General features: G+C 52.0%; 1 protein-coding gene across 1 annotated transcript in view; it reads right to left on the bottom strand.

The window, feature by feature from the left end:
* The window catches only part of LOC147124863 (cyclic nucleotide-gated channel alpha-2-like), a 163,187-nt gene extending 139,944 nt beyond the window's left edge, over positions 1 to 23,243 (bottom strand). Inside the window, exon 1 of the mRNA XM_085986757.1 lies at positions 23,101 to 23,243. Within this exon, the coding sequence (XP_085842883.1) occupies positions 23,101 to 23,243 (143 nt within the window). The remainder of the gene's footprint in view (positions 1 to 23,100) is intronic.
* Positions 23,244 to 25,139: the final 1,896 nt, after the last annotated feature.

Raw genomic sequence — 25,139 nt, 5'->3', positions numbered from 1 at the left:
GCTCAAGGGGCCGTATGGCCTACTTTTGATCCTATTTCTTATGTTCTTATGTCCCATCCAGATCGTCGATAGAGGAGAGGCGTTGGAGGAGGATGGAGTGGTCAACCATTTATCAGAGGCTGCAGACAGGTCGAGAAGGACGAGGAGGGATAGTTTACCTTTGTCACAGTCACATAAGTTGTCATTGTAACTTGGATAGGGATGTTTCAGTACTGTGGCAGGGGCAGAAACTTGATTGAAGGGGTTCAAGCATCAAGTTGCGAGAAAGATGGGCATGGATTTGGGAGGCAACAACACATTCATGGACTTTGGAGGGGAACGGGAGGTTGGAGATGGGGCGGCAGTTTGCAAGGATGGAGGGGTCAAGGTTTTTTTGAGGAGAGGGTTGATGACAGCAGGTTTGAGGGAGAGGGGGGCAGTACCTGAGGAGAGGGAACCGTTAACAATGTCAGTGAACATGGGAGCCAGAAATAGAAATTGGGTGGTCAGCAGTTTAGTGGGAATAGGGTCCAGGGAGCAGGAGGTGGGTCTCATGGACAAGATGAGCTCGGAGAGGGCATGATGGGAGATAGGAGAGAAACTGGAGCAAGATGTGAGTTCACAGCTAGGGCAGGGAGAACCTCGGGGGAAGTTTGGGCCAGTGGGCTAGGGGAAGGGAGGGAAGTGGCAGAGGCAGCTGAACAGATGGTCTCAATCTTAGTGACAAAGCTCCTCGCACATGTTGGCGGTGAGGGAACAGGGAGTGGGGAGAGGGGTTTAAGAAGATGGTTTGTAGTGAAGAGAAGAGAAGCTGGGGGTTATCTCTGCATTCCAGGATGATCCTGAAATAGTAGGCTATTTTGGCAGAGGAGAGCAGGACGCAATAGTGCTTGATGTGGTCCAGCCAGATCTGGCGATTAATGGTTAAACCAGTTGTCCGCCATAAACGCTCAAGACTTGCCAGATACAGGAGTGTGCGAGAGGATTAGAGGGACCTCCTCATATACAGGAGTGAGAGAGAGGGGTTAGAGGGGCCTCCACAGATACAGGAGTGTGAAAGAGGGGTTAGAGGGGCCTCCACAGATACAGGAGTGAGAGAGAGAGGGATTAGAGGGACCTCCTCAGATACAGGAGTGTGAGAAAGGGGTTAGAGGGGCCTCCACAGATACAGGAGTGTGAGAGAGGGTTTAGAGGGGCCTCCACAGATACAGGAATGTGAGAGAGGGGTTAGAGGGGCCTCCACAGATACAGGAGTGTGAGAGAGGGGTTAGAGGGGCCTCCACAGATACAGGAGTGTGAGAGAGGGTTTAGAGGGGCCTCCACAGATACAGGAGTGTGAGAGAGGGGTTAGAGGGGCCTCCACAGATACAGGAGTGTGAGAGAGGGTTTAGAGGGGCCTCCACAGATACAGGAGTGTGAGAGAGGGGTTAGAGGGGCCTCCACAGATACAGGAGTGTGAGAGAGGGGTTAGAGGGGCCTCCACAGATACAGGAGTGTGAGAGAGGGTTTAGAGGGGCCTCCACAGATACAGGAGTGTGAGAGAGGGGTTAGAGGGGCCTCCACAGATACAGGAGTGTGAGAGAGGGTTTAGAGGGGCCTCCACAGATACAGGAGTGTGAGAGAGGGGTTAGAGGGGCCTCCACAGATACAGGAGTGTGAGAAAGGGGTTAGAGGGGCCTCCACAGATACAGGAGTGTGAGAGAGGGTTTAGAGGGGCCTCCACAGATACAGGAGTGTGAGAGAGGGGTTAGAGGGGCCTCCACAGATACAGGAGTGAGAGAGAGGGATTAGAGGGGTCTCCACAGATACAGGAGTGTGAGAGAGGGTTTAGAGGGGCCTCCACAGATACAGGAGTGTGAGAGAGGGGTTAGAGGGGCCTCCACAGATACAGGAGTGTGAGAGAGGGGTTAGAGGGGCCTCCACAGATACAGGAGTGTGAGAAAGGGGTTAGAGGGGCCTCCACAGATACAGGAGTGTGAGAGAGGGGTTAGAGGGGCCTCCACAGATACAGGAGTGTGAGAGAGGGGTTAGAGGGGCCTCCACAGATACAGGAGTGTGAGAGAGGGTTTAGAGGGGCCTCCACAGATACAGGAGTGTGAGAGAGTGGTTAGAGGGGCCTCCACAGATACAGGAGTGTGAGAGAGGGGTTAGAGGGGCCTCCACAGATACAGGAGTGTGATAGAGGGGTTAGAGGGGCCTCCTCATATACAGGAGTGAGAGAGAGGGATTAGAGGGACCTCCTCAGATACAGGAGTGTGAGAAAGGGGTTAGAGGGGCCTCCACAGATACAGGAGTGTGAGAGAGGGTTTAGAGGGGCCTCCTCAGATACAGGAGTGTAAAAGAGGGTTAGAGGGACCTCCTCATGTACAAGAGTGTGAGAGAGGGGTTAGAGGGACCTCCTCAGATACAGGAGTGTGAGAAAGGGGCCTCCTCAGATACAGGAGTGTGAGAGAGAGGGGTTAGAGGGACCTCCAGAAATACAGGAGTGTGAGAGAGGGGCCGACTCAGATACAGGAGTGTGAGAGAGAGGGGTTAGAGGGGCCTCCACAGATACAGGAGTGTGAGAGAGGGGTTAGAGGGGCCCCCTCAGATACATGAGTGTGGGAGAGAGGTGTTAGCGGGACTTCCAGAGATACAGGAGTGTGAGAGAGGGGTTAGAGGGACTTCCAGAGATACAGGAGTGAAAGGGAGGGGTTAGAGGGACTTCCCCAGGTACAGGAGTGTGAGGGAGGGGTTAGAGGGACCTCCACAGATACAGGAGTGTGAGAGAGAGGGGTTAGAGGGACCTCCTCAGATACAGGAGTGTGAGAGAGGGGTTAGAGGGACCTCCCCAGATACGGGTGTGAGAGAGGGGTTAGAGGGGCCTCCTCAGATACAGGAGTGTGAGAGAGGGGTTAGAGGTGTAATGTATATACCTTTAAGAGGAACTATCTTTTACAGCTCGTGTATACTGCAGTACTGGCAGTGACCACACCTGTATATAGCACTGAGTAGTAATCTGTACAGATCAGTTCCACTGTGAGCCACGTTGAGTAAACACCTGTTGTACCGTTCTCCTGCAGTCTGTGTCTTATTATACACGGACACAACATTGGCGACAAGGCAAGTTCGAACCTACCTGCAACTCTGCATCACCTCCCGGGGATTCGTTCCTGGAGATCAGTGGATTGGAGGTCAAGGCCAGAGACTCGGGCGTCGACCACGGGCAACCGCCCAGTCATCCAGCAGAGACTCGAGAATTGCGGGGGAGGCTGTCGAGAGCCAGGCTTGGCTTTTCAGTCGAGGTGGTCCTGCAAAACGGGCTGGCAACAGGTAGTGCGCAGACCTTTCCCGGACAGCGGCGGGCTAGAGCCCGACTGAGCGGCACAGCAAAGGGCCGAGCAGCGTCGACGGGGGAGAGAGAGAGAGGGCAGAGCGCACAGGGCGCAGCCGGTGTTCGGGGGCCGAGCAGCGTCGGAGAGAGGGAGAGAGAGACGCGCAGAAACCCGCGAGGCGCCGCCATTGCCACGAGGACCGCCGAGAGCGGCGTTGGCAGCAGCGCAGGAGAACCGCGCGAAACCTACAGGGCGCCGCCATTGCCACGAGAACCGCCGGGAGCGGCGCTGGCAGCAGCGGGGGAGGAAGGAAAGCGCGGGAGACGCCATTTTAAGCCATTGGGAGACGCCATTTTAAACCACACCCAAAATGCCGAAGAGTGGCAGGATCACCGCATTTGACAATGAAGTCGAAGGTTGGACTAGATATGTCGAACGAATAGAGGTATACTGCAAGGCAAATGAGGTGTCAGATGACAAGAAAGCGTCGGTATTGTTAAATTTAATGGGTGCAAAGACGTATGGATTATTACGAAATCTAGTAACCCCAACGAAGCCAATGGAAAAGAGTTTTGAAGACATAGTAACGATACTAAAAGAACATTTAAACCCCACACCGCTGCTGATAGCAGAAAGATTCAAGTTTCACAAACGGAACCAGCATAAGGATGAAAGCAATGCTGATTATTTAACAGAACTGCGCAAACTGTCGAAACACTGCCAGTTTGGAGCGGGACTGGCAGATACCTTAAGGGACAAGTTTGTGTGTGGGCTTCAAAGTGAAGGAACCCAGAAACGGATTTTATCTGAAAAGGACCTTACGCTGGAAAAGGCTTTCAGCATTGCGGTATCATATGAAGCAGCAGCACGGGGCGCTGCAGAGATACAACAGAGACCACAAGAATATGGCACAAACGAAATGTCATATGGAGCAGAGAAGTGCTATTGCTGCGGCAGAACAACACACGACCAGAATGATTGCTGGTTCAAAGACAAAGTGTGCAGACAGTGTGGAAAAGTAGGACACATAGCACGAGTCTGCAGGTCGGGAAAGAAAACCAGCAATAAGAAACCTACCAAAGGAAAGTACAAGAAGGTACATAAGATGAAGGAGAATAGTTCAGATGAACAAAAGAGTGATAACGACTCCGAAAGCAGGGAACTGAGTTGTCTGAAACTACATAATGTGATAACAATGGAGGATCACCGAGCCATTTGGGTCACTCTCAAGATAGCAGGAGTCCAGGTAAAGATGGAATTGGACACAGGATCAGCCCTAACAGTCATAAACTGACGGGACTACGAGCGGCTATTCTCACACATACCCTTGAGAGACACAAAAATTATTTTGAAGACGTACACGGGGCAAAAAGTCTACCCCAAAGGAAAAATAAGGTTATATATAACGGTAAGGAAACACCAAAGCTAGACCTGTATGTATTGCAAGATGGAGGACCACCATTACTGGGACGTGAATGGATCCGGAAAATACAACTGGATTGGCATTCCATACAGGCACTGACTGTGGCTGACAAAAAGGATGACAACGTCACACCTGGGCGACTGTCAAAGATCCTAACTGACGCGAAAGAAGTGTTCCAGCAAGGACTCGGAACACTAAAAGGCATGACAGCGACGATTAAAATTGAAGAAAACGCAAGCCCAAAATTTTTTAAGGCCAGACCTTTTGCAATCCGCCCAGCCGTCGAAGCAGAGCTGGAGAGTCTGGAACGTTCAGGTGTACTGTCCAAGGTAGACTGGAGCGAGTGGGCTACACCCATCGTCCCTGTGATGAAAAAGTCATTGAGCAGCACGCCTGGGGAACCAAGGAAGGTTCGCATCTGTGGGGACTTTAAGGTAACAGTGAACCCGGTCCTTCACACCGTATAATATCCACTTCCGCGGATTGAAGATATTTTTGCCTCGCTATCTGGAGGGAAACACTTCACTAAGATTGATCTGGCCCAGGCGTATCTGCAAATGGAGGTAGAAGAAGCATCAAAAAAATACCTCACAATCAACACCCATAAAGGTCTCTACCAATACAACCGGCTGGTATTCGGGTTAGCATCAGCTCCGGCTATTTGGCAGAGGGCAATGGAACAAGTCCTGCAAGGGATCCCAGGGACCCAGTGTTATTTGGACGACATCCTGGTCACGGGCGAAAATGACAATGATCACCTTGCCAACCTGGAGCAGGTGCTCACTAGATTGCAGGAATATGGGCTCCGAGCTAACCGCCCCAAATGCGAGTTTTTTAGAAAACAGATCTCGTATTGTGGCCACGTTATCGATAAAGAGGGGTTGCATAAGTCCCCAGAGAAGATTGAGGCAGTAGTCAAGGCTCCAGCACCGGAAAATGTGTCACAACTGAGGTCGTTCCTTGGGCTGGTAAACTACTACCATAAGTTCTTGTCAAATTTGTCTACAATACTACACCCACTGAACACCCTACTGCAAACTGGGGTGCCATGGAAGTGGAGTGACGAATGTAGACGAGCTTTCCAGAAGAGCAAAACACTAATCACATCGAAAGAGGTATTGGCCCATTACAACCCAGCATTACCAATTCAGTTGGCATGTGATGCGTCACCCTACGGCATTGGAGCGGTGCTGTCGCACAAATTCTCGGACGGCTCAGAGAGGCCAATAGCCTTCGCATCACGATCACTAACCTCAGCCGAGCGTAACTACGCCCAGATTGACAGGGAGGCCCTCAGCCTCGTGTGGGGACTGAAAAAGTTCAATCACTATCTGCACGGGCAGAAATTCACCTTGCTGACTGATCACCAGTCTCTTGTCTCCATTTTTAATCCGAAGAAGGGCGTTCCGGTGATGACTGCGCAACGACTACAAAGATGGTCACTTTCTCTAGGGGCGCACCTCTATGAGATTGAATATAAGGGCACAAAACAGCATGGAAATGCTGATGGGCTATCACGCCTGCCACTGCCTACTGCGGAGGAAGCACCAGCAGTGGATCCTGTCGAAATATTCCATTCGACTATCGTTGAATACCTACCGGTAACTAACGCTTGTATCGAAAAGGAAACCCGAAATGACCCGACACTGTCTCGGGTATATGATTTGATGGTGAAGGGATGGCCAGCACATGGCGACTCACTGTTGCTAGCATTCTTGACAAGGAGAGAACAGCTGTCAGTGTGCCGGGGGACCTTGATGTGTGGATCCCAAGTGGTAATTCCACCCAAGTTAAGGGATAGAGTGCTCAATGAGCTTCATGAGGGTCATCTGGGAGGGGTAAAAATGAAAAGCCTAGCCAGGGCTTATGTGTGGTGGCCGGGAATCGATAAACAAATCGAGGACCTGACCAAGAGCTGCTCAGGATGTCAGAAAGTCCAAAATGCACCACCACAGGCCCCTCTACACCCATGGGAGTGGCCCTCATCTCCATGGCAACGGGTGCATATTGATTTTGCTGGTCCATTCATGGACTCAATGTTTTTAATAGCCATGGATGCGCACTCGAAATGGCCTGAGGTCATCAAAATGTCCTCCACCACCACGGAGAAAACTATTGCAGTCCTACGGACCATTTTTGCCAGGAATGGCTTGCCAGAACAGATTTGCTCCGACAACGGACCACAGTTTGTGTCCGAAGAGTTTCGGAGGTTCTTGAAAAAGAATGGGGTAAGGCATTACACATTTGCCCCGTATCATCCAGCCACAAATGGATTGGCTGAGAGGTTCGTACAAACCTTTAAGAAGGCAATAAAGGCTATGTACAATGACAACATTCCGCTGCAGCACAAGGTGGACAATTTCCTGTTCGCCTACCGGAATGCGACACATGCAATCACCAACCAGGCCCCAGCCATGATGTTCTTTAACCGAAGGTTAAGATCTCGCCTGGATTTGCTCAGACCAAACGTACGAAGAGATGTTGAGAGTAAGCAATTCCAGCACATCCATGAGAAGCCAACAAGGAGCTTCAATGTAGGGCAGCCAGTCTAGGCCCGCGACTACCGAACAGAAAAATGGCAGCCAGGAAAGATATGCACACGGCAGGGCCCACTAATGTACACAGTGGACATTGGGGAGAGCATCGTGAGACACCATGCTGACCAGATCCTAGAGTCACAGGAACAAGTCAACCCCATGCCTCGCCCATACGTACCTGGTGATGAACCCGACGTACAGGTCACATCTGCCCCAGAAACAGTAGCATCGGAAGCTGATGAATCAACCGACGACAGGGGGCCAGAATCGCCTCCGCACCAAGAGCAAGACACTCGGGAAAGGCGCTATCCAGAAAGGATCAGGAAGCCTCCCCAAAGACTGAATATATAAATAGACTATTTTCAGCTAATGTTGCATGTTAAAAGTGTTAATTGTAATTAGTTTGATATTTAATTGTTAAATGAGTGTTATGGTACTGTTAATCTAAAAGGGGAGGAATTGTAATGTATATACCTTTAAGGGGAACTATCTTATACAGCTCATGTATACTGCAGTACTGGCAGTGACCACACCTGTATATAGCACTGAGTAGTAATCTGTACAGATCAGTTCCACTGTGAGCCACATTGAGTAAACACCTGTTATACTGTTCTCCTGCAGTCTGTGTCTTATTATACACGGACACAACAAGAGGGACCTCCTCAGATACAGGAGTGTGAGAGAGAGGGGTTAGAGGGACCTCCTCAGATACAGGAGTGTGAGAGAGGGGTTAGAGGAACCTCCCCAGATACAGGAGTGAGAGAGGGCGGGGTTAGAGGGACCTCCTCAGATACAGGAGTGTGAGAGAGGGGTTAGAGGAACCTCCCCAGATACAGGAGTGAGAGAGGGCGGGGTTAGAGGGACCTCCTCAGATACAGGAGTGTGAGAGAGGGGTTAGAGGAACCTCCCCAGATACGGGTGTGAGAGAGGGGTTAGAGGGACCTCCCCAGATACGGGTCTGAGAGGGACCTCCCCAGGTACAGGAGTGAGAGGGAGAGGTTAGAAGGACCTCCCCAGGTACAGGAGTGCGAGAGAGGGGTTAGATGGACCTCCACAGATACAGGAGTGTGAGAGGGAGGGGTTAGAGGGACCTCCTCAGGTACAGGAGTGAGAGGGAGGGGTTAGAAGGACCTCCACAGATACAGGAGTGTGAGAGAGGGTTAGAGGGGCCACCCCAGGTACAGGAGTGTGAGAGAGGTGTTAGAGGGACCTCCCCAGGTACAGGAGTGTGCGAGAGGGTTAGAGGAACCTCCCCAGATACGGGTGTGAGAGAGGGGTTAGAAGGACCTCCCCAGATACAGGAGTGTGAGAGAGGGGTTAGAGGAACCTCCCCAGATACGGGTGTGAGAGAGGGGTTAGAGGGACCTCCCCAGATACGGGTGTGAGAGAGGGTTAGAGGGACCTCCCCAGATACGGGTGTGAGAGAGGGTTAGAGGGACCTCCCCAGATACGGGTAAGAGAGAGGGTTAGAGGGACCTCCTCAGATACAGGAGTGTGAGAGAGGGGTTTGAGGGACCTCCCCAGATACGGGTGTGAGAGGGGGTTAGAGGGACCTCCTCAGATACAGGAGTGTGAGAGAGGGGTTAGAGGGACTTCCTCAGATACAGGAGTGTGAGAGAGGGGTTAGAGGGACCTCCTCAGATACAGGAGTGTGAGAGAGGGGTTAGAGGGTCCTCCCCAGGTACAGGAGTGTGAGAGAGGGTTAGAGGGTCTCCCCAGGAGAGGAGTGTGAGAGGGGGTTAGAGGGACCTCCCCAGATACGGGTGTGAGAGGGCGTTAGAGGGACCTCCCCAGATACAGGAGTGTGAGAGAGGGGTTAGAGGGACCTCCTCAGATACAGGAGTGTGAGAGGGGGTTAGAGGGACCTCCCCAGATATGGGTGTGAGAGAGGGGTTAGAGGGGCCTCCCCAGGTACAGGAGTGTGAGAGAGGATTAGAGGGTCTCCCCAGGTACAGGAGTGTGAGAGAGGGGTTAGAGGGACCTCCCCAGGTACAGGCGTGTGAGAGAAATTGAGGTTAGAGCGATAAGTACGTAGTATCACAGGTTCTCTACCTTATCAAACCCCTGGCATGGTGATATTGAAACTACGGAGGTGTTGTTTGATCATTTAACTTTTAAACTTTTCACTTCAGCGAGATTGCAGCTGCATGTGTTTAAGGTGTGATGTGGAATTAGCAGACCGCCCAGTGGGGAGATTGTACAGCCCAGGCCAGGAGGCAACAAGGTAAGGCTTCAAAGTAAAGCAATCCAGTTACTGAGAAGGATAGGCTGGGGATGAAGGGCGGACTGGGGGGTGAAGGGCGGACTGGGGTGTGAAGGGCGGACTGGGGTGTGAATGGCGGACTGGGGGGTGAAGGGCGGACTGGGGGTGAAGGGCGGACTGGGGTGAAGGGCGGACTGGGGGTGAAGGGCGGACTGGGGGGTGAAGGGCGGACTGGGGGGTGAAGGGCGGACTGGGGGGTGAAGGGCGGACTGGGGGGTGAAGGGCGGACTGGGGGGTGAAGGGCGGACTGGGGGGTGAAGGGCGGACTGGGGGGTGAAGGGCGGACTGGGGGGTGAAGGGCGGACTGGGGGGTGAAGGGCGGACTGGGCAGTGAAGGGCGGACTGGGGGGTGAAGGGCGGACTGGGGGGTGAAGGGCGGACTGGGGGGTGAAGGGCGGACTGGGGGGTGAAGGGCGGACTGGGGGGTGAAGGGCGGACTGGGGGGTGAAGGGCGGACTGGGGGGTGAAGGGCGGACTGGGGGTGAAGGGCGGACTGGGTGTGAAGGGCGGACTGGGGGTGAAGGGCGGACTGGGGGTGAAGGGCGGACTGGGGGTGAAGGGCGGACTGGGGGTGAAGGGCAGACTGGGGGTGAAGGGCGGACTGGGGGTGAAGGGCGGACTGGGGGTGAAGGGCGGACTGGGGGTGAAGGGCGGACTGGGGGTGAAGGGCGGACTGGGAGTGAAGGGCGGACTGGGGGTGAAGGCGTGTGTCGTGGCTGAGAGAGAATGGTTGGCATGCTGGCTGTTTTGGATCTTTTGTCACAGTTAGAGAGGCATGTTGCTGGGTACCTGAAATGGTTGCTATCGAGCGCTGCCGATGGCTGTGTGCCATGTTCACAGATGCCAGCTAGATGGTGCCCTCGCTGTCTCTCAGAACAGCTTCACTCTCAGGGCTCTGCTGAGGCCCCAGACTCAGTGACTTTCATCAGCCTCTGAACAGATTCCGTCTATAGCAACAACCCTCGTTTCCCTGACAACGAGTGAGTGGACTGGGAATCATCCTCTCGAGTGCATGTTCCCAATGGGAATTTTTCTCTGTCCTGCTATACGCTGCCTCTGAATTTTCCCTTTCCCCTCCAAGTTGTCGTTACTCTGCAGTGTAGCTCCAGAATTAAACCTTTATTTAAGCCTGCAACGTTCTACATTTTGCTCTCTCACTGCTCAGTAATGAGCTTCAGCACAGTTACTGCACTTACAGATCTAATGTTGGGAGGGGGGAGCCTGGGTTGGGGGAGGGGGAGAGGAGGGGGAGGGGTCGGAGGAGTTGGAGGGGTCAGGGAGCGGGGGAAGGGGAGGAGGGGGAGGGGGAGAGGCTGGGACGGGGAGGGGGGGTCGGGGGAGGGGGAGAGGCTGGGACGGGGAGGGGGCGAGGCTGGGGAGGGGGAGGGGGAGAGCCTGCGAGGTTTCTCTGTGCACAGCCTGTATTGTGTTTCTAAAGAGTGGGGTTTCAAATTTCATTCTGCACAAAACAAATCTCTGGTGAGGGTCAGCTCCCACACCGTGCGCCATCGCTAACAACTACAACATGAAGGAGCCAGTGTAAGTGTGTGAGTGAGAGAGAGTGGGAGGGTGTGAGTGTGAACTGAAAGAGAAAGCTAGAAGGGCTTTCTATGCCATTAAAAGATCAATCCAAATAGAAATCCCAATTAGCATTTGGCTCAAATTTTTAAATCAGTAATTGAACCAATTGCACTCTATGGCAGTGAGGTGTGGGGACCGCTAACACAACAAGAATTTGCAAAATGGGACAAACACCCAATTGAGATCCTACATGCAGAATTCTGTAAAAGTATCCTCCGGACTCAAAGGAAAACCGTAAACAATGCATGCAGGGCAGAACTAGGCCAATATCCATTAATAATTACTATCCAAAAAAGAACCACCAAATTTTGGAAACACCTAAAAATGAGCAACCCCCACTGCTATCATTACGAAGCCCTGAAATGCCAAGAGAGGACCATAAAGAAGAATACCCTCAGTTAACTAGTCCTGGGACTCAGTGAAGTAACTACTAACACTACTAACAATAACCAGCCCCAGGACAGTGACATCGTAGCACAGAGAATTCGACCCAACACAATTGTCCCTAAGCAAAAGGAAAAATACCTGTCATATTGGGCAGAAACAACAAAAACCCAAAACAAACTCAATTGCTACTTGGCCCTAAACAGACAATACAACATGGCTGAATACCTGACCATGGTAAAGGATAGCAAACTGAGAAAAACCTTGACAAGGTACAGACTTAGTGAACATAGCCTGGCCATCGAAAAAGGCAGACACAGACAGACCCGGCTGCCAAGAGAGGACAGGATATGCTCTCACTGCAGTCAGGGAGTGGTGGAGACAGAGATGCACTTCCTCACAGCTTGTGGAAAATATCAGGGCATCAGGGAGAATTTCTACCAAAAATTCACAAAAATATGCCCGGAATTCAGAAATTTGAATGACGACCAAAAACTCCCATACCTACTAGGGGAAGAGAGAAATTGCATAACACTAGCGGCACACTATGTTACAGCTTGCCATAAACAGAGGGACAACCAGTAAATATAAGAAAAGGGTATATATAAATTATATGAAAGTATATATTTATACACTCAGGGATATATCTGTTTATACACTGTATGGATAGATCTGTATTTTTGTGAACAAACATGAATGTTTTCCGATGCTTTGGCAACATAAGATGTAACTTGTCATGCCAATAAAGCGATTTGAATTGAATTGAATTGAATTGAGAGTGGGAGGGTGTGAGTGAGTGGGAGTGGGAGGGTGTGAGTGAGTGGGAGTGGGAGGGTGTGAGAGTGAGAGAAAGCGGGAGTGAGTGAGTGAGAGTGAGAGAGAGTGGGAGGGTGTGAGTGTGAGAGTGAGAGAGAGTGGGAGGGTGTGAGTGTGAGAGTGAGTGGGAGGGTGTGAGAGTGAGAGAGAGTGGGAGGATGTGAGTGTGAGAGTGAGAGAGAGTGGGAGGGTGTGAGAGTGAGAGTGAGAGAGAGTGGGAGGGTGTGAGTGAGAGTGAGAGAGAGTGGGTGAGTGAGAGTGAGAGAGAGTGGGAGGGTGTGAGTGTGAGAGTGAGAGAGAGTGGGAGGGTGTGAGAGTGAGAGTGAGAGGGTGTGAGAGTGAGAGTGGGAGGGTGTGAGTGTGAGAGAGAGAGAGTGGGAGGGTGTGAGTGTGAGGGTGGGAGGGTGTGAGAGTGAGAGTGAGAGAGAGTGGGAGGGTGTGAGTGTGAGAGAAAGTGGGAGGGTGTGAGTGAGAGAGAGTGGGAGGGTGTGAGTGAGAGTGAGAGAGAGTGGGAGGGTGTGAGAGTGAGAGTGAGAGAGAGTGGGAGGGTGTGAGTGAGAGTGAGAGGGAGTGGGAGGGTGTGAGTGAGGTTGAGAGAGAGTGGGAGGGTGTGAGTGTGAGAGTGAGAGAGAGTGGGGGGGTGTGAGAGTGAGAGTGAAAGAGAGTGGGAGGGTGTGAGAGTGAGAGTGGGAGGGTGTGAGTGTGAGAGAGAGAGAGAGTGGGAGGGTGTGAGTGTGAGAGTGGGAGGGTGTGAGAGTGAGAGTGAGAGAGAGTGGGAGGGTGTGAGTGTGAGAGAAAGTGGGAGGGTGTGAGTGAGAGTGAGAGAGAGTGGGAGGGTGTGAGTGACAGTGAGAGAGAGTGGGAGGGTGTGAGAGTGAGAGTGAGAGAGAGTGGGAGGGTGTGAGTGAGAGTGAGAGAGAGTGGGAGGGTGTGAGTGAGAGAGAGAGTGGGAGGGTGTGAGTGTGAGAGAGAGTGGGAGGGTGTGAGAGTGAGAGAGTGGGAGGGTGTGAGTGAGTGGGAGTGGGAGGTGTTGTGTATGTACCTTTAAGAGAATAACTGGTCTCAGACTGCAGTACCGGCAGTGCCCACCCCTGTATAAAAGGCGCTAGTGAGCCTCTGTTGTTTTCAGTTTCACTATTGACTTCCATCAGTAAAGACGTGTTTTGTTAAACTCCTGCTGTCCGTGTCTCAATCATTCACGGACGTAATACTGGCGACGAGCAGATACGAACCTACCTACAGTCTGCACCACCTCCTGGGATCCATTCCTACAGCGAAGTGAGCAGAGGTCGAGGCCAGAAAGAAAAGAAAGTAAGAGGCAGTAGAAACGGGCGTCGACCGTGGGCATCCGCCCCTGTGATAGCGGAGTTGAAGATTGCTGGAGAAGCTGTCGGAAGCGGGGCCTGGTTCCTGTCGACGGTGCTTCAGCTAATCGGGCTGGTGGCAGGTAGTGCAGTGATCCTTCCTGGGCTGCGGCGGTCGCGAACTCGAGCGGGTGGTTTGCAACGGGGTCGAGCAGCGTTGTCGGGAAGAGAGAGGGTGGAGCACACAGGGCGCGGCCGGTGCTACGAAGCCGGGCTGCGTATAGACCCGCGAAGAGGGAGGCAAGAGTCCCACAGGGTTGTTCCACGACGGGAAAATAATAAAAAAAGAAATATTAAACGCGCAAGAAACCGCGAGGAGCTGCAGGTTGCAACGGGAACCGCGGAAAGCAGCGCTAACAACAGCGGGGAAGAAGGCAAAGCGCGGGAGGCGCCATCTTAATCAGCGGGGAAGAAGGCAAAGCGCGGGAGGCGCCTTTTTGTTAAATCGGGAAGAAGGCAAAGCGCGGGAGGCACCATTTTAGATTTGCAAGATGCCGAAGACTGGCTGTATCACTGCTTTTGATAATACAATAGAGGACTGGACCACGTATGTGGAAAGAGTCGAGGTATATTTCGAGGCAAACGAAATAGCGGAGGAGAAAAAGGCATCGATATTGCTAAACTTAATGGGCGCTAGAACGTACGGCCTATTGCGGGACCTGATTACTCCAGCCAAACCGAAGGCGAAGAGTTTTAACAAAATTGTTGCTGTCCTACAGGAACACCTAAACCCTGCACCGCTGTTGATAGCAGAAAGATTTAAATTCCACAGGAGAACTCAGCATAAAGATGAGCAATGCTGAGTACCTTGCGGAACTACGCAAGCTATCAAAGCACTGCCAGTTCGGAGCAGGACTGGCAGATACCCTACGGGACAAATTTGTCTGTGGACTCCTGAGTGAAGGAACACAGAAAAAGTTACTCTCAGAGAAAGAACTGATGCTAGATAAGACTTTCAGCGTGGCAGTATCGGATGAAGCAGCAGCCAGGGGAGCTGCAGAAATTCAACAAAAACCACAGGAATACGGCACCCACGAAATGACACGGGGATTTGCAAAATGTTATCGCTGCGGCAGAACTAACCATGACCAGAAGGACTGCTGGTCCAAAGACAAAATATGCAGGCAATGCGGGAAGATGGGACACATTGCACGAGTTTGCAGGTCTGGGAAGAAGACCAGCGACAACAAAAAGGCTACTAAGGAACCGTACAAGAAAGTACAAAAGATGACGGACAGTAGTTACGAAGACCAGATGAGCGATAGTGAATCCGGGAACAGGAGACTAAGCTGTCTCAAACTTCACAATGTAATCGCAAAAGAGGATCACCGAACCATTTGGGTCACCCTCACGATAGCAGGGTCCCAAGTTAAAATGGAATTGGATACAGGATCAGCGCTAACCGTCATGAATCGGCGAGACTATGAGCGGCTATTTTCACACATACCCTTGAGAGAGACATCCATCGTTTTGACGACGTAAACGGGGCAAAAAGTAAACCCCAGAGGAAAAATAAGGGTGCCTGTCGAATACAACGGCAAGAAAATACGGAAATTGTATCTCTACATACTGCCAAATGGTGGACCACCGTTATTGGGACGGGAATGGATCAGGAAGATAAACTTAGATTGGCACTCCATTCATGCAATGACGGCGGACGGTAAAAAAGATGAAGACGTCACTCCTGGACGTTGTCAACAATCTTAGCTAATGCCAAAGAGGTATTTCAACAAGAACTGGGCACGCTTAAAGGCGTAACCGCCTCGATAAAGATAGAAGAGAATGCAGTTCCCAAGTTTTTCAAAGCAAGACCGGTACCATATGCAATTCGCCCAGCCGTCGAGGCAGAGCTGGAGAATCTGGAGAAGGCAGGCGTGTTGTCTAAGGTCGACTGGAGCGAGTGGGCGACACCCATCGTTCCTGTCATGAAGAAAACGTTAAGCAATAAGTCCGGGGAGCCAAGGAAGATTCGCATCTGTGGGGATTTCAAGGTGACGGTGAACCCAGTCCTTCACACAGTACAATATCCTCTTCCAAGGATAGAAGACATCTTCGTCTCACTGTCTGGAGGGAAGCGTTTTACAAAAATTGACCTAGCACAAGCGTATTTGCAGATGGAGGTTGAAGAGTCCTCTAGGAAGTATCTCACGATAAACACTCACAAAGGTCTTTACCAGTATCATCGATTGGTATTCGGAGTAGCATCGGCTCCGGCGAGATGGCAAAGAGCGATGGAACAAGTCCTGCAAGGGATTCCGGGGACTCAGTGTTATTTGGACGACTTCCTTGTGACAGGTGAAGATGACAGTGAACACCTTAACAACCTAGAACAGGTGCTCACTAGACTACGGGAACATGGGCTGCGAGCCAACCGCCCCAAGTGCGAATTTTTAAGAAACAGATATCGTATTGTGGCCACGTGATTGATGAAGAGGGGTTACATAAGTCCCCTGACAAAATTGAAGCGGTTGTTAAGGCCCCAGCGCCTGAAAATGTGTCGCAACTGAGGTCATTCCTCGGATTGGTGAATTACTACCATAAGTTTTTGCCGAATTTGTCGACAATTCTGCACTCACTGAACGCCCTGCTACGAACGGGGGCAGCATGGAAATGGAGCGATGATTGTAAGCGGGCCTTTCAGAAGAGTAAGGACTTAATCACTTCACGGGACGTATTGGCTCACTGCAACCCAGCACTGCCGATCAGACTGGCGTGTGATGCGTCTCCCTACGGCATTGGGGCGGTACTATCACATAAATACCGTGATGGTTTAGAGAGGCCGATAGCTTTTGCGTCACGCTCGTTAACTTCTGCCGAGCGTAACTACGCCCAGATTGACAGAGAGGCCCTCAGCCTAGTGTGGGGGGTGAAGAAGTTCAATCACTACCTGCACGGTCAAAAATTTACTCTACTAACCGATCATCAACCTCTTGTCTCCATTTTCAACCCTCAGAAGGGCGTACCGATAATGACAGCACAACGGCTGCAGAGGTGGTCCCTTTTCCTAGGGGCACACCAATATGACATCGAGTACAGGGGAACTAAACAGCATGGAAATGCTGATGGATTGTCACGCCTACCGTTGCCGATGGTGGAAGAAGACGACCTTGCAGTGGATCCAATGGAGTTATTCCACTCGACCATAGTCGAATGTCTCCCTGTGACGAATGCAAACATAGAAAAGGAAACACGGAATGACCCGACACTATCACGGGTCTATGATTTAACGGTGAAGGGATGGCCAGCACATGGCGAACCACTGCTGCCAGCATTCTCGCCGAGAAGAGAACAGCTGTCAGTGTGCAGAGGAACCTTGATGTGTGGATCCAGAGTAGTAATTCCACCTAAGTTGACGGATAGAGTGCTCTATGAGCTTCATGAGGGTCATCTGGGTGGGGTAAAAATGAAGAACTTAGCCAGAGCGTTTGTGTGGTGGCCGGGAATCGATAGAGAAATCGAAGAGATGACCAAGAGCTGTGCAGGATGCCAGAAGGTCCAAAACGCCCCACCACAAGCTCCTCTGCATCCATGGGAGTGGCCCTCATCTCCATGGCAAAGGGTGCACATTGATTTTGCTGGTCCCTTCATGGACTCGATGTTTTTAATTGCGGCGGATGCACATTCAAAGTGGCCAGAGGTAATAAAAATGTCCTCAACCACCACGGAAAAAACTATCACAGTTTTACGAACCATATTCGCCAGGAATGGGCTGCCTGAACAGATTTGCTCTGACAATGGACCACAGTTTGTGTCTGAAGAGTTCCGGAGGTTCTTAAAGAATAATGGTGTTAAGCATTACACATCTGCCCCATATCATCCAGCCACTAATGGATTGTCCGAGAGGTTTGTCCAAACATTCAAGAAGGCTATCAAGGCAATGTGTAATGAAGATATACCCCTACAACACAAGGTGGACAACTTCTTGTTTGCCTACCGGAATGCGACACATGCGGTTACCAACCAAACTCCAGCCATGATGTTCTTCAATCGAAGACTACGATGCCGCTTGGATTTGGTTAAGCCAAACGTCTGAAGAGATGTGGAGAACAGGCAGTTTCAGAATATGAATGAAAGGCCGACCAGGAGTTTTAAGATAGGTCAACCGGTTCTGGCCCGGGACTACCGCACTGAGAAATAATGGCAGCCAGGAACGATTTGTACACGACAAGGACCTCTCATGTATACCGTGGACGTTGGGGAGAGCATTGTAAGACGCCATGCTGACCAGATTCTAGAGTCACTGGAAAACGTCAACTCCACACCACCATCTGATACACCTGGTAATGAAATCGACGTTCCAAGTGCAGCTACCGCAGAACCGGTAATATTGGAAGCAGATTAACCAAACAACGACATTGATCCCGACTCAACATTGCCAGAGGAACCTGATACCCCAAAGAGTGCGTTATCCAGACAGAATCAGGAAGCCTCCTCAAAGACTGAACTTATAATTGCTTAAACTTAACCAATGTATCTAGCAACCGTAATTGTGATTGTAATTAGTTATCATTTAGTTGTTAAATGAATGTTATGTACTGTTCATCTAAAAGGGGAGGAATTGTTGTGTATGTACCTTTAAGAGAATAACTGGTCTCAGACTGCAGTACCGGCAGTGACCACCCCTGTATAAAAGGCGCTAGTGAGCCTCTGTTGTTTTCAGTTTCACTATTGACTTCCATCAGTAAAGACGTGTTTTGTTCAACTCCTGCTGTCCGTGTCTCAATCATTCACGGACGTAATAGGAGGGTGTGAGTGTGAGAGAGAGAGTGGGAGGGTGCGAGAGTGAGAGAGAGAGTGGGAGGGTGTGAGAGAGAGTGAGAGTGGGAGGGTGTGAGTGTGAGAGAGAGCGGGAGGTTGTGAGTGTGAGAGTGAGAGAGTGGGAGGGTGTGAGAGTGAGAGAGAGTGGGAGGGTGAGTGAGAGAGAGTGGGAGGGTGAGTGAGAGAGAGTGGGAGGGTGTGAGTGAGTGGGAGTGGGAGGGTGTGAGTGTGAGAGAGTAGGAGGGTGAGAGAGTGAGAGAGTGGAGGGTGTGAGTGAGAGTGAGAGTGGGAGGGTGTGAGTGTGAGAGAGAGTGGGAGGGTGTGAGAGTGAGAGAGAGTGGGAGGGTATGTGAGTGTGAGAGAGAGAGAGTGGGAGGGTGTGAGTGTGAGAGTGAGAGAGAGTGGAGGGTTGTGAGTGTGAGAGTGAGAGAGAGTGGGAGGGTGTGAGTGTGAGAGTGAGAGAGAGTGGGAGGGTGTGAGTGTGAGAGTGAGAGAGAGTGGGAGGGTGTGAGTGTGAGAGTGAGAGAGGAGTGGGAGGGTGTGAGTGTGAGAGTGAGAGAGAGTGGGAGGGTGTGAGTGTGAGAGAGAGAGAGTGGGAGGGTGTGAGTGTGAGAGTGAGAGAGAGTGGGAGGGTGTGAGTGTGAGAGTGAGAGAGAGTGGGAGGGTGTGAGAGTGAGAGTGAGAGAGAGTGGGAGGTGTGAGTGTGAGAGTGAGAGAGAGTGGGAGGGTGTGAGTGTGAGAGTGAGAGAGAGTGGGAGGGTGTGAGAGTGAGAGAGAGTGGGAGGGGTGAGTGTGAGAGTGGGAGGGTGTGAGTCGTGAGAGAGAGAGAGAGAGTGGAGGGAGTGTGAGTGAGAGAGTGAGAGAGAGTGGGAGGGTGTGAGTGTGAGAGTGAGAGAGAGTGGGAGGGTGTGAGAGTGAGAGAGAGTGGGAGGGTGTGAGTGTGAGGTGAGTCGAGAGTGAGGGTGTGAGTGTGAGAGAGAGAGAGAGAGTGGGAGGGTCTGTGAGTGTGAGATGTGAGAGAGAGTGGGTGGGTCTTGTGAGTGTGAGAGTGAGAGAGAGTGGGAGGGTTGTGAGTGTGAGTGAGAGAGTGTGGGAGGGTGTGAGTGTGAGAGAGAGTGGGAGTAGTGAGAGTGTGAGAGAGAGAGAGAGTGGGAGGGTGTGAGTGTGAGAGTGAGAGAGAGGAGTGGGAGGGTGTGAGAGTGAGAGTGAGAGAGAGTGGGAGGGTGTGAGTGTGAGAAAGAGAGAGAGTGGGAGGGTGTGAGTGTGAGAGTGAGAGAGAGAGTGGGAGGGTGTGAGAGTGAGAGTGAGAGAGAGTGGGAGGGTGTGAGTGTGAGAGAGAGAGAGAGAGTGGGAGGGTGTGAGTGTGAGAGTGAGAGAGAGTGGGAGGGTGTGAGGAGTGAGAGAGAGAGAGAGAGGAGGGTGAGGGTGTGAGTGTGAGAGTGAGAGAGAGTGGGAGGGTGTGAAGTGTGAGGAGAGAGAGAGAGTGGGAGGGTGTGAGTGGAGAGAGAGAGAGAGTGGGAGCGGTGTGAGTGTGAGAGAGAGAGAGAGTGGGGAGGGACGTGAGTGTGAGTGTGAGAGTGAGAGAGTGGGAGGGTGTGAGTGTGAGAGAGAGTGGGAGGGTGTGAGAGTGAGAGAGAGAGAGAGTGGCGAGGGTGTGTGTGTGAGAGTGAGAGAGAGTGGGAGGGTGTGAGTGTGAGAGAGAGAGTGGGAGGAGTGTGAGAGTGAGAGGGACAGTGTCGAGCAGAGAGAGAGAGAGTGGGAGGGTCTGTGAGTGCTGTGAGAGAGCGGGAGTATCTAGTCGTGAGTGTCTGAGAGTGAGAGAGAGTGGAGTGTGAGAGTGAGAGTGAGAGTGAGAGAGAGGGGTGTGAGTGTGAGAGTGAGAGAGAGTGAGAGAGAGTGGGAGGGTGTGAGTGTGACAGTGAGAGTGACGAGGACGTGGGAGGGTGTGAGTGTGAGAGTGAGAGAGAGTGGAGGGTGTGAGTAGTGGAGAGTGAGAGGGGGTGTGAGTGTGAGAGTGAGAGAGAGTGGAGGTGTGAGAGTGAGAGTGAGAGAGAGTGGAGGGTGTGAGAGTGAGAGAGAGAGAGAGTGGGAGGGATGTGAGAGTGAGAGAGAGTGGGAGGGTGACTGTGAGGTGTGAGAGTGAGAGAGAGCTGGGAGGGTGTGAGAGCTTAGTGAGAGAGAGAGAGAGTGGGAGGGTGTGAGTGTGAGAGTGAGAGAGAGTGGGAGGGTGTGAGTGTGAGACGTGAGTGGGAGGGTGTGAGAGTGGAGAGTGAGAGGAGTGAGAGGGTGTGAGTGTGAGAGTGAGAGAGAGTGGGAGGGATGTGAGAGTGAGAGTGAGAGAGAGTGGGAGGGTGTGAGTGTGAGAGAGAGAGAGTGGGAGGGTATGTGAGTGTGAGACGTGAGAGAGAGTGGAGAGGGTTGTGAGTGTGAGAGAGAGAGAGAGTGGAGGGTGTGAGTGTGAGAGTGAGAGAGAGTGGGAGGGTTTGTGAGTGTCGAGAGTGAGAGAGAGTGGGAGGGTGTGAGAGTGAGAGTGAGTGAGAGAGTGGGAGGGTGTGAGTGTGAGAGAGTGGGAGGGTGTGAGTTGTGAGAGAGAGAGTGGGGAGGGTGTGAGTGTGAGAGTGAGAGAGAGTGGGAGGATGTGAGTCGTGAGAGTGAGAGAGAGTGGGAGGGTGTGAGAGTGGAGAGTGAGAGTGAGTGGGAGGTGGGAGAGGTGTGAGTGTGAGAGTGAGAGAGAGTGGGAGGGTAGTGAGTGTGAAAGTGAGAGAGAGTGGGAGGGTAGTGAGTGAGAGTGAGAGAGAGAGTGGGAGAGTGAGTGTGAGAGTGAGAGAGAGTGGGAGGGTGTGTGAGTGGAGAGAGAGTGGAGGGTTGTGAGTGAGAGTGAGAGAGAGAGTGGAGGTGTGAGTGTGAGAGAGAGAGAGTGGGAGGGTGTGAGTGTGAGAGTGAGAGAGAGTGGGAGGTTCGTGAGTGTGAGAGAGAGAGAGAGTGGAGGGTGTGAGTGAGAGTGAGTGGGAGGGTGTGAGTGTGAGAGTGAGACGAGAGTGGGAGGAGTTGTCGAGTGTGAGAGAGAGAGAGCGGGAGGGTTTGTGAGAGTGAGAGTGAGTGGGAGGGTGTGAGTGTGAGAGTGAGAGAGAGTGGGAGGGTGTGAGTGAGAGTGAGAGAGAGTGGGAGGGGTGTGAGTGTGAGAGAGAGAGAGTGGGAGGAGTGTGAGAGTGAGTGGGAGGGTGTGAGAGTGAGAGTGAGAGAGAGTGGAGAGGGTGTGAGTGAGGTGAGAGAGAGAGGGGAGGGTGTGAGTGTGAGGGAGAGAGTAGTCGAGTTGGGAGAGAGAGAGAGTGGGAGGGTGTGAGTGTGAGAGTGAGAGAGAGTGGGAGGGGTAGTGAGAGTGAGAGAGAGTGGGAGAGTGTGAGTGTGAGAGAGAGAGAGTGGGAGGGTCTGTGAGTGTTGAGAGTGAGAGAGAGTGGGAGGGTGTGAGTGTGAGAGTGAGAGAGAGTGGGAGGGTCGTGACGTGAGAGTGAGGGAGAGTGGGAGGGTGCTCGAGTGAGAGCTGAGAGAGTCGGGAGGGGAGTGAGTGTGACGAGAGAGAGAGAGTGGGAGGGATGGTGAGTGTGAGTGTGAGAGAGGAGATGGTGAGAGTGTGAGACAGTGAGGGATGGTGTGAGTGTGAGACAGAGTGAGGGATGGCTGTGAGTGTGAGACAGAGTGAGGGATGGTGTTTGTGAGCAGATGTGAGACAGAGTGAGGGATGGTCTGTGAGCTGTGAGACAGTGAGGGATGGTTGTGAGTGTGAGACAGATGTGAGGGATGGTGTGGAGTGTGAGACAGAGTGAGGGATGGTGTGAGTGTGAGACAGAGTAGGGATGGTCGTGAGTGTGAGACAGTGAGGGATGGTCGTGAGTGTGAGACAGAGTGAGGGATGGCTAGTGAGTGTGAGCTGTGAGAGGGATGGATGTGAGTGTGAGACTGAGTGAGGGATGGTGTGAGTGTGAGACAGAGTGAGGATGGTGTGAGTGTGAGACAGAGTGAGGGATGGCTGTGAGTGTGAGACAGAGTGAAGTGATGGTGTGAGTGTGAGACAGAGTGAGGGATGGTGTGAGTGTGAGACAGAGTGAGGGCATGGTTGTGAGTGTGAGACAGAGTGAGGGATGGTGTGAGTGTGAGACAGAGTGAGGGATGGTGTGAGTGTGAGACAGTGAGGGATGGTGTGAGTGTGAGAGTGAGGAGTGGAGGATGGTGAGAGTGTGAGACTGAGTGAGGGATGGTGTGAGTGTGAGACAGTGAGGGATGGTGTGAGTGTGAGACAGAGTGAGGGATGGTTGTGAGTGTGAGAGTGAGAGTGGAGGATGGTGAGAGTGTGAGGACAGTGAGGGATGGTGAGAGTGTCGAGACAGTGAGGGATGGCCTGTGAGTGTGAGACAGATGTGAGGATGGTGTGAGTGTGAGACAGAGTGAGGGATGGTGTGAGTGTGAGACAGAGTGAGGGATGGTCGGAGTGAGACAGTGAGGGATGGTGTGAGTGTGAGACAGAGTGAGGGATGGTGTGAGTGTGAGACTAGCAGCAGAGGATGGTGAGTGCCCGTGTCGATAATGTCAACGGTGACGTTTTTCTGTCCTGTTCATGGCCGAGTGGAGTATTGACTGTGAAGACTGGCAGCCCCTGACCTTTGCCCTGGGTTGTTCTATTTACCTGGACAATGCCCCTTGACCTCGGAATGAATTCTGGGAGCCCAGGCCTCCGTGGTCCAGAGAGACCACTCTCTGCAGCTCAGAGCTTGAGTCTTCGGAGGCAGCAAGCTGGTCTGTAACAGGAGTGAAAGACGTTATAGCCATCCCTGCCCTAGCTATAGCAGCAAGGAACAGTCCGATCCCACTCACACACACGGCTTTGCTCCTCACACAGCCCAGCCCCATTTCATCACAGGAGGGACAAAGGCAGCAGCCTGCCTAGGAACTGCCTGTGTCTTTCTGGATGGGCCAGTCTCGGTACTCAGGGTATTGTCCCAATGGTCTCCTGTGTACCTACAGACTAAGACACATCAGGCTCACTTTAGCAAAGGTCAAGCTCACTCTGCCTGGGCAGAGCAGGTCAGGACAATTTACAGACACTGCCAGTTGTTATTGGCAACAGTCAGCTCTGAATTGGAGAAGCATATCCTGCCACACCCTGGATTGAACCCGATCTGTACCTGTGCTTGGAAAGCAGATTTCACAGTCCCAGGCTCGCCACCAAGTGAAAAGTGAAACCAGCGGTGATTTAACAGCTGAAACAGCCAGTCTGGGATAGTGTCAGGCTTCAAGCACAGTCAATACTGAGGTAACTAGCCTCACTGGGATATCAGGACAATCAGCCTGAGAGACACCAGGCTAGGGATTGAAAGGACTCAGTCTATCATCACTATCCAGTGACTCATGCTATAAACCATGACTTTATCAGCTCAAGACAGGATCTTGAATATCCGCAATAGTCAGATAGCATGTTGACATTCATTCAATTAGATTTTACATTAAAATGACAGTCAGCACCCATTGAACATTACCCCAGAGAGAGTCAGCACATATTGAACATTACCCCAGAGAGGGTCAACACCCATTTAACATTACGGCAGAGAAGGTCAGCACCCACTGAACATTACCCCAGAGAGAGTCAGCACCCATTGAACATTACCCCAGAGAGAGTCAGCACCCAGTGAACATTACCCCAGAGACCATCAGCACCCATTGAACATTACCCCAGAGAGAGTCAGCACCCATTGAACATTACCCCAGAGAGAGTCAGCACCCACTGAACATTACCCCAGAGAGAGTCAGCACCCATTGAACATTACCCCAGAGAGAGTCAGCACCCATTGAACATTACCCCAGAGAGAGTCAGCACCCATTGAACATTACCCCAGAGAGAGTCAGCATCCATTGAACATTACCCCAGAGAGAGTCAGCACCCAGTGAACATTACCCCAGAGAGAGTCAGCACCCACTGAACATTACCCCAGAGAGAGTCAGCACCCATTGAACATTACCCCAGAGAGAGTCAGCACCCAGTGAACATACCCCAGAGAGAGTCAGCACCCATTGAACATTACCCCAGAGAGAGTCAGCACCCAGTGAACATTACCCCAGAGAGAGTCAGCACCCATTGAACATTACCCCAGAGAGAGTCAGCACCCATTGAACATTACCCCAGAGAGAGTCAGCACCCATTGAACATTACCCCAGAGAGAGTCAGCACCCATTGAACATTACCCCAGAGAGAGTCAGCACCCAGTGAACATTACCCCAGAGAGTCAGCACCCATTGAACATTACCCCAGAGAGAGTCAGCACCCATTGAACATTACCCCAGAGAGAGTCAGCACCCATTGAACATTACCCCAGAGAGAGTCAGCACCCACTGAACATTACCCCAGAGAGAGTCAGCACCCATTGAACATTACCCCAGAGAGGGTCAGCACCCATTGAACATTACCCCAGAGAGAGTCAGCACCCATTGAACATTACCCCAGAGAGAGTCAGCACCCATTGAACATTACCCCAGAGAGAGTCAGCACCCATTGAACATTACCCCAGAGAGAGTCAGCACCCAGTGAACATTACCCCAGAGAGAGTCAGCACCCATTGAACATTACCCCAGAGAGAGTCAGCACCCATTGAACATTACCCCAGAGAGAGTCAGCACCCAGTGAACATTACCCCAGAGAGAGTCAGCACCCATTGAACATTACCCCAGAGA

The sequence above is a fragment of the Somniosus microcephalus genome, chromosome 1, assembly GCF_052327205.1.
Source record: "Somniosus microcephalus isolate GS21.2 chromosome 1, FLI_Smic_1.0, whole genome shotgun sequence".
NCBI classification, from domain to species: domain Eukaryota; kingdom Metazoa; phylum Chordata; class Chondrichthyes; order Squaliformes; family Somniosidae; genus Somniosus; species Somniosus microcephalus.
Note: the sequence above shows the minus strand (reverse complement) of the source record. Positions and strands in the feature narration are given on the sequence as shown.